This window comes from Aegilops tauschii, chromosome 1 (genome assembly GCF_002575655.3).
Source record: "Aegilops tauschii subsp. strangulata cultivar AL8/78 chromosome 1, Aet v6.0, whole genome shotgun sequence".
Lineage (NCBI taxonomy): Eukaryota > Viridiplantae > Streptophyta > Magnoliopsida > Poales > Poaceae > Aegilops > Aegilops tauschii.
In genome coordinates, this window is record NC_053035.3 from 296,064,840 (window position 1) to 296,073,982 (window position 9,143).

The 9,143-nt window shown below is 47.8% G+C and overlaps 2 protein-coding genes across 2 annotated transcripts; one reads left to right on the top strand and one right to left on the bottom strand.

Moving 5' to 3' along the window:
• Window positions 1-3,253: 3,253 nt before the first annotated feature.
• LOC109744570 (uncharacterized) lies at window positions 3,254-5,599 on the top strand. The gene is made up of 2 exons (XM_020303736.4): window positions 3,254-3,905; window positions 4,011-5,599. The coding sequence occupies exons 1-2, from the start codon at window positions 3,457-3,459 to the stop codon at window positions 4,582-4,584; spliced, it is 1,023 nt and encodes a 340-aa protein (XP_020159325.2). The 5' UTR covers window positions 3,254-3,456; the 3' UTR covers window positions 4,585-5,599.
• On the bottom strand, window positions 5,465-8,691 carry LOC109744572 (uncharacterized). The gene is made up of 3 exons (XM_020303738.4): window positions 8,322-8,691; window positions 8,158-8,242; window positions 5,465-5,961 (listed from the first exon to the last, which is right to left on the bottom strand). Exons 1-3 carry the CDS (start codon window positions 8,615-8,617, stop codon window positions 5,872-5,874), a joined length of 471 nt encoding a protein of 156 aa, XP_020159327.1. The 5' UTR covers window positions 8,618-8,691; the 3' UTR covers window positions 5,465-5,871.
• Window positions 8,692-9,143: the final 452 nt, after the last annotated feature.

A 9,143-nucleotide genomic window follows, 5' to 3' on the forward strand; every position in this document is an offset into this window, starting at 1 on the left:
AGGCAAGTCTAGGTACCCCCGTTCCTAGAACACCGACAAACCCTTACCCTGGGGCATTGGATGGAGGGCCTTCTTCCTTGGGTGCTCGCTCGGTGATCGTAAGAAGTTCAAGCACACCATGGAAGTGTGCTTGAACTTCAGCAGCGTCGATGACATGCGCAAGAAGGCCCATGCTGTGATGAAGAAGGCTACGCCAGACGAGCTAAAGACACTGATTCCGGACCCAGCCAAGGGCGCAATGTCAGTCGACATCCTGCGCTAGGCCATGAAGCAGGTGGACTCCGGCGATGCTGGACAGAGGGCAAGATGGGCCAAGTACAGGCAGTAAAAGGCGCCTCAAGACCAGCGTGCCGCGGCGTACTAGAGTAGGACGTTCGGGTCGTCAGAGGACGAGAACGATGAGGTGCAGATGGTGGTCAGGGCGTCGGCGGCAGGCGACCGTGCAAGACCCATCGTTCTTGACGAAGACGATGAGGAAGAAAATAAGATGGCTACGCCCCCTCGCCACTCGACATGACTCCAGGATTGCCGCGGCTAGACAAGAAAGTTTGTATCCCAACCCCGATGTAATCTGAAAATGACCTATGAACCCTAGAAGTCGTCGGTGCAGAATTGATCGATGGTTGTGTTTTATCCAATCCTCCACCCCCGATGTGTTCAATCCCCTCCTAACTCTTCAATCGCGTGCTCAAATCAAATCTAGCCCGAGTCGAAAGAATTAAATCTACAAAGAGGGCGTGGACTTACCGCCATGGCCGATGCGCTCCGTTGGAGGTCTGCAGTCGCTCCGGTGGTAGCCGCCGTCTTGGATCGTCATGCTGTCGCTTCGGTGGTTGCCGCCGCTGGTGTGAGTGGGAAGAGGGGAGAGCGTGGTGAGGAAGGGAGGTGAGGGTAATTTATGACGACGCTCCAGAAAACAATGCGACTTCTCGAGACCGCATCCACGCGTGCAACCGCCCACGCCCACGTGCCTAGGGTTGCACCGCTCGGGCCTGTCTCCACAAAAATGGTCGATTTGAGCGTTCCTCTGGATGCAGGACCAGAGGTGCTTTAATGTTCATGCTATGCAGGCCCAACAGTGAATACGGGTAACCAAACAGTCAATTTTCTTCCCGCGCGGACCTTGCTGGGTATGTGTGGGCTACCAAACGCATCCTTAATTTCACTATAAATTCATTCTAGCTAGCTTGTCGTTTACACATTGGAAATAAGAATCTTGTTGTGCTCCTTCCGTGTTATTTATTTCATGGTGCCTCTCCACCTCTAGCCTAGCTAGTTACCTACCTAGTGTAGATATCCTAAAGCAAAGTTTATTTTGCTTCTCAGACTTTACTACTCCCTAAAACTATTGGTTTCCGTTTGGTTTTTCATTAATTAACTGGACAATTCTCTTTTGTTTAATTAATCGATGAGGCAATTCTTTTGCCTCCATTTAAAAAAAACTCCCTAAAACCATGACACTTATTTTGGAAAAAGAGCAGTTACTAACTTACTATATCCCTTTCAAAATGTAAGTCAGACATTTAGAAACTTTTTTTTGCTGTGAGACATTTATACACTCAACCGAATATGAAAAAATTACTCACATCCAAGACATCTTGTTGACATTATTGGATTTTCATCAATTATATAAGTATTTCTACATGAAATATGTTTGGTTACATATTTATGGTTAAAGCACCATCATTAAGACCATGCCTATGCCCTAATCGATTTATACTCCGTCCGATCCAAATTAATTGATGCTGGTTTAGTACAAAGTTAGTACAACTTTATACTAAACCAGCGTCAATTAATATGGACCTAAGGGGGTATTACATTTAAGATCAAGGAAATATAGTATTATAGTCGAAAATAGACGATGTCAATGTTTTTTTAATATCATGTTGCCTTTGTCTGGATTAGGCCATGTATATGATTAGCGTTGATTCGATCCTAGATAGGTAAAATTGCATGTATCATTGTTGTGTGGGGAACTCGTTAAGGCTCGTTAATATTTAAAGGTTAAAAATTGCTAAAAGAAATATGAAACAAATGGTGGAACATCACGCGAATGATATTAGATGATCCAATGGAGCGATTGCGAAAATATGCTTTTATGTGCGCTCGGCAAAGAAAAGGTTATTTTTCGTCCAGGGCACATTAAGCCGTACTTTTTAATCTCTCCATTAGATCATCTTACATTATAGTTCTAGTGTTACCGTATGTTTTTTTTTCATAATTTTTGGGAACTTCCACACAGGCGAAACCACAAACGGGTTCCATGGTAACTAGTGATAGGAAATCCTCCTCGTGGTAAATTAATCCCAATTGTCACTAGCTTGACATTTTGTGTTAATTTCAGTTGGAGGACATGCATTTTTTTTTTAAAGATAGCTTAGTCCTTCCGTCCAAGTTAGTAATGCTTAATAAGTTTTTTTTTTGGATTACTTTGGCCACCATTGATAATATTATATGTGGCGTGTGTGTGATATAAAAGTTATATCACTGGAAACTTCTTTCTAATACAAATTCGATTGTATACTTATTGTGGCATACATAGTCCTATATCATATATTATTGGTATGACTCTCATGGTCAAAATAGATCTTGAAATACATGTTAGCCCTTATAAACCCTGTCGGAGAGAATGCCACATATGCCATGTGGTAGCTGGAGGGCATGCATATGTGGCAGTAAATTCAGAAAGCTGCTGCATGCCCAGGATAGATCAATGCATCTCATTTCTACCTCCTTCTTGCCGGCCAGCTTAACAAGCTGCTAGTGCTCGCCGAAACCCATGAAATGATTAAATGTGGCTGGAATCGGCGGGATACAAAAAGGCAAAAGAAAAGATAAAAGCTAGAGGAGGTAGTGAAATCGAGGGCCGGCGAGAGGTCCTTTTTGACAGAAAATGAAAAAGGAGATGGATCGATCGTCGCTGAAACGATAGTAGCCATCGATGGATGGATGATCGTCGATAGGGGGGTTGCTGATTTGGACCGTGCAAGACAAGACCACCGGAATGGCTGGCTCTATCAGTGAGCAGACATATGCAGTAGCCCGTTCGTTCAAATATTGTGATCACTTGATTAGATATAGTTACATGCATGCATGCTCCCTGGCGAACTGGTTACCGTGAATTTTATTATTGGATCTATATAAGTTGTCTCCTTTCTCGCCTGTATAATGGTAGCACCACCACCACCTTCGTCTTGCTTTGCCGCCGCTTTTCCTTACCAGTGTTAAAAGTCAGCCCCGGGTTTCCAGTTTCCACTCATTTGTAGTACTACATGTGTGTAGCTAGCTGGCTGTCCTCATGCACATATATACAATAAGCGCTCGCTCGGCTGACTCCTCTCTAAGAGGGAGTATGCATGCATGGTAGGTCACGGCGCTGCGCTTGCAGGCTGATCGATCATAACCTGCACCAGTGAATCAACACCGGAGTCAGCGACCGCGGCCGTCGGGTCGATCATGTGTGACCTGTTTTGGCTGTCGCCCGGCGAGCAAGGAGATCTCTCCGATGTCGTGAGAGCAAGCCTGCACCCGCCTCATCAGCTGCCAATCCCGGCTGCCGACGACGAGGAGGAGGAGGAGTACAGCTCGCTGCTGCTGGAAGGAGGAAGTGGTGGAGGCGGCCTGGTCGTCGGCCATGGCGATGAGCAGCTGGGGATGGTGGCCATGATGATGGGCGGCAACATTACCCGGCTTCCTTCGTCTGATCATCACGTGATCTCGCTGCATTCACCGCCGGCGACGACATATACGCGGCCGCATCCAGAGTCGCTGGCCGGGATGCTTCGTCGGCCGGGCATCGAGAGGGAAGGCGACATGGTGGTCGCGCCGCCGCCGGAGATAGGCGACCGTCTGCAGCACATGTCGATCGTCCATCACCCTCGTGTACCAGCTACAATGAAACCAAGGTTAACATATTCTCATCTGTCCAGTCTAGCTTCCACACGGCTCGATGGCACTACACTACTACGTGTTGAAACATGCCGTAATCGATGCTGCATGCGTGTGTGCAGGAAGAGCCAGTCGAAGAAGGTGGTGTGCATTCCGGCGCCGACGGCGGCGCCGGGGGCGAGCGGCCGGCATAGCACGAGCGGCGAGGTGGTGCCGTCGGACCTGTGGGCGTGGAGGAAGTATGGGCAGAAGCCCATCAAGGGGTCGCCGTACCCGAGGGGCTACTACCGCTGCAGCAGCTCCAAGGGGTGCCCGGCGAGGAAGCAGGTGGAGCGCAGCCGCACCGACCCCAACATGCTCGTCATCACCTACACCTCCGACCACAACCACCCGTGGCCGACCCAGCGCAACGCCCTCGCCGGATCAACCCGCCCCTCCTCCGCCGCCGCCACCGCCAAGATGGCCGCCTCCTCTTCCTCTTCATTGGCGGTCGCGGCAGCTCGTAACAGTAGCAACACCAACGTCGACGTCGACTGTGCTGGTGCTCACCATCAGCTGAAGCAAGAGAGCGACCTGGACCTGTTCGCGGACATGGACGCCCTCAACGTCTTCTCCTCCATCGACAAGATCCAGGAAGATGACAGCAAGCAGCAGCTGTTTGATCCTTTCAGCTCCGGCTTCTGCGACTACATCTAATCCATTCATCTGCCTCTAGCGCTGAAGGCCACGAAATCGAGCAAGCAATCGACGGTTACACAGTCCTGATGATGAGACTTTTTACTTGTGTCAGCAGTAGCTTCTATGGGGGGCCTTTTTATGTTTACTTGAAGGAAAGAGCATGTCACTATAGTTAGCAACAAGATAACATGCAAGGCCAGATTCGAATGTACTTGTCGATGACAACTTGGTTAATTATACTGAACCTAGCTTAAGGTATATAGCTTACCAATGCATGCAGTTTTCACTCGCTTCTTGAAGCAATCTAATACTCCCTCCGTCCCGAAATAAATGTCACCGATTTAGAACAACTATGTACTAAATCAGACACTTATTTGTTTACTAACACGGCAACTGTTTCTGAATCTCTTGATCCATCACTTCAAGTTCCACCAATCTACTTTTTCATCATGATGATTGATGGCGAAATCCGGCCACGCCGCACTGTTAAAAAAGGTTAAAAAGAAAGATAAAAAGGAAAGGAGGAACATGCTGAAAGGAAAACCTGAGGCCCGAATGCGCAGATAAAAGCTCAGACGACAACAAGAATCTCATTACCACAATGCAAGCCCTGTTGCCCATAGTCTCTGATGAGACTGGACAATGCAATCCATTATATTCTAGTTTCATGCATAATTTTCTAGACCTATTGCAGCTCAAAAAGAGAACTTTCTGTATGGACAATAAACGATGCTCTTTATCCTTGGGTACACATTCATACTCAGATTCAATCTGCTCCCACAGCTTATCATGGCACAGAGTTGCCCAGTTACCAGCAAATACAACATTCACCATGCAGCCGAAAACTTACCTTGACAGATGGTTTCACCAGTAAGATCTCCGAATCACAACCACAATATAAACAAAACGGTGAACTATGTGATTCGAGAAAACACAGCACAGAACAATGTCCTCTGAATTTCTACAATTGAACTCCAGGTCAAAACATTGGCATGTGAAGCTTACTGAATCTGAAGATAGGATAAGGGACATAGAGTTTCCTTACTGGCAGCAGGTTGTCTATCATCACTATGGTGAGTCTTCTCCGTGTGCATAACAAAACACAGGGGAGCCTTTATCAACTGATTGTTTAGAAAACAAGCGGGCGGTAGTACAATAAAATAATCATCGGCATTGGTGAAGAGATGGGATCACAAAATTCTGATGGCAATGCATCAAAGGACAAATGTAACAAGATAACAGTTGGCAATCAGTATTCATTGATCAGATTCATGTGCCAATCACCATCCTCCATCCATCCATTTCCTAGCCGCAGAAGTTGAGCTTCTTTATAACTTTGGCATAAGCTAAATGCACTAAAGCAGGCTTCCGAAGTCTTCGTTTTGCTTCCTTGGACTGCAAATTCAGAAGCACATCACAAGCAAATTCAAAGAAGAAATCCAATTGGAATCAAATGTACAACGACAGAACCTCAATGTATCAAGTTAAGTCCGTTTAACACCATAAACTATGAGCTTCAGGCCGTTTATCCCCCCCCCCCCCCCCCCCCCCCAAGCCAAAACCTAATAAACCAGGTAATTATACCTCTCACCATGATTTATCGGCCAGTTTAGCTGATTAGACACCGGCTTAGCTCATCATCCTTGAAAACCATAATCGATGTGATACGGATGCCGCCGCCGGCACTCTCACAGCCCTACGTCCGCAGGAGGGAGGTGATCTCGTGCTTCACCGAGCACAGCCTCGTCGATGGCCCCCTATCAGTTGCCATGAGGGAGACTCTCCAAGACCTCCGCATTGACCTCGACAAGGAGGCGCTCTGCGGCTGCGCGTCAAGGACATTGCCGGACAGCTTAAACCTAGACTAGCTCGTCTACTGCTGCGGCCTATGTTGGCACAGCCCCGATAGCACCGGGTACTTCCAGCGACAAAAACAAATCAGAGCTGACGAGATGTGTACATACACAGCTAGCACACAGTGGCTGACTGATTTGTTCAGGACATCTACTGGTCGCCAATGGCTGAAGCTAGCTAGCAAAACGATCAAGCTGATCGATTCTAGTTGCCAGACGAAAACACACAAAACGCACGACACTCGAGGACTGGTGATTGCAACCTAGTGTCCGCCACAGGGATGCATGGCACACCGTCGCATGGAAGTCTAGCCAGTGCCTCCTCGAGTTAATGCGGGAGTACTTCAGGCTAAGGCGGCCCTGGTCGGCATCGGCCAAGTCGGATGCAGCCCAAACGAACTGGTCACACAGTGCGTCAACTGACTTCGTTGACCGGATCAAACGGTGTCTAATCTGCCAAACCGGTGCCTAATCCACTAAACCAGCTGGATAGCTGATCAATCATGGTTAGGAGGGTAATTACCCAGTTTAATTAGGTCAAGGGGCTAGATGTACCAAAAAAGATTGCTAGAATAGGACTTTTGGAGGATTATAACCCTTGGGAATTTTTCCTAAGTTGGTCATTTGATTTGTAGGAATGGATCCTATAGGAATTTTTCCTAAGGAATCATCTGTTCTACGTTCCACAGGAAATCTAGCATCCACTCCAACCTCTTTTTACAATTCTTTGTTTTTCCTGTGACACCAAACACTCTGGTATCCTATATCATTCGAGCAGGCATGCCACTCCATTCCTGTATTTTTCTTGTTCCTGCGTTTTGAATTCATGTGAATCAAAGAGGCCCTTCGGGAGGGAAATGGTCCAGAGCTGATACTTTGAGGTGTTAAACAGACTTATCTCACATTTTATTGACATTCTTTTTTCCTTTGGAAAAGGATTGCTGAATTTTACGATTGACTATGTCAAAATAGTATAAGGTAAAGTGTAGCTTTTAAGTAACTTTACTGAAACGATTAACAGATGCTGTAGTTGCTAAGTTATACAGGAATGAAGAACTACTGATATTTACTAAGATGATCAACTAGATTAATTTGCCCTTGATCTCGGTGACAACTACACTTGGTATAGAAAGATCCGGAACAATCGTGGAAAGGCGAGCAGAGTATCCATCATATGCTTCCATTCTGTGATTTGAGAGACATGATACATCTATACAGCAGTAGTAATTCGAAAGTGTGGGAAGGATCGCCCTATGCGCTACAGCAGGCTAGCATTTGCTACTACTCCGTATTTACTAAGATGGTCCCTCGGTGGCAACTATACTTTGGTATAGATTGATCAGGAGCAACTGCGGAAAGAAAATCAGCTGTTATCCATCGTATGCTCGCGATTTGAGAGACATGATGCACAAAAGTTCAAAAAAGAAAAACACTAGGTGTTAGTTGTGCATTCTGCAACTGCCTTGCGCTTTTCTGACCAAAGTACATGCTTAAGCGCAATTATGTGCTAGGCATTTTGCTATCGCCTAGAGCCTAGGCGTGCCTTTTTTTAAACTATATTGATGCATCTATACGACAGTAGTAATTCGAATGTGCGGGAAGGATTGCGACGCCACAGCAGGCTAGCATTTGTAAGATTGAAAGGCATAGTTTGGTACCGTCATCAATTAGAAATACATGGATCTAGAGCAATTTAAGCAAAACGTGAGTACGTTGTGGAAAAGGAACTGCATCGCACCTTTTGATGTGCGTTGTGGCGCTTGCCGGCCCTCCACCTGCGGATCTGGCCGTCCTTCATCGTTCTGAAGCGGAACTTCATGGACCTGACACGCACACCACCATGAGATTCAGAAATGCAGGCAATACACTGGCGGTGAAACGGAGGGTGAGTTGGGAACCTACGAGGGGGCCTTCATCTTGTATTTCTTGACTTTGGATATGGTGGGCGTGGTCGGCGCGCGGGACCTGCCCTTGATGGCGTAGTGGCGCAGCTGCATCGCCATCACCGGAGGCCGGACGATCGAAGCGGCTGCCGCCGAGTGGAACAGCGAGCCCATGATGGGCAGAGGCGCGTGGGTGTGGGAGTGGTCGCGGCGGAAGGGGAGGGAGGGCACGGGCGAGCGGGCATGGACGACGGTGGGGGAGGAGAGGAAGCGGCGGGCGAGGCCGCCGGCGGAGGAGCAGCACCACCGCCGCATCGTGCCGTGTTGTTGCGTGGCGGGCCTCAGCAAGCAGCTAGGGTTTCAGTTTGCTTCTCTCCCTCATCTGTGTCCATCTTGGAGCGTACTGAGAAGATAGCCCAGCCCAAGCTGGCGCCTACTACTCCAGCCCAGCCCATTTCACACCACTCGTGTTTACAACACAATCGTTGAAACCTATTCGCCGCTCGTTGCGTCGAACTGTCGACGCAACGCACATGCCACACACAGGGAGCGAGGGATCTGGGCCGGCCCCACCTAGAGCGTGACCACAGTGGGAGTCAATCGGTTTTGGGAACCTTCTAGATGGTTCCCCAGAACCGGGTTTTTCTGTTTTTCTTTCTTCTATTGGGTTTTTCGTTTTTTATTTTCTGTTCCCAGAACCTATTCGCCGCTCGTTGCGTTGAGGTGGATGTGTGGCCACACGAAGAAGGATAGAGTCCGGAATGATGATATACGAGATAGAGTTGGGGTAGCACCAATTGAAGAGAAGCTTGTCCAACATCGTCTGAGATGGTTTGGGCAT

Coding starts and splice junctions, on each gene's coding strand:
- LOC109744572 (XM_020303738.4), bottom strand. CDS start 8,617: ATGCGGCGGTGGTGCTGCTCCTCCGCCGGCGGCCTCGCCCGCCGCTTC. Junction 8,243..8,321: donor TACAAGATGAAGGCCCCCTC/GTAGGTTCCCAA, acceptor TGTGCGTGTCAG/GTCCATGAAGTTCCGCTTCA. Junction 5,962..8,157: donor GCCACAACGCACATCAAAAG/GTGCGATGCAGT, acceptor CTGAATTTGCAG/TCCAAGGAAGCAAAACGAAG.
- LOC109744570 (XM_020303736.4), top strand. CDS start 3,457: ATGTGTGACCTGTTTTGGCTGTCGCCCGGCGAGCAAGGAGATCTCTCC. Junction 3,906..4,010: donor CCAGCTACAATGAAACCAAG/GTTAACATATTC, acceptor GCGTGTGTGCAG/GAAGAGCCAGTCGAAGAAGG.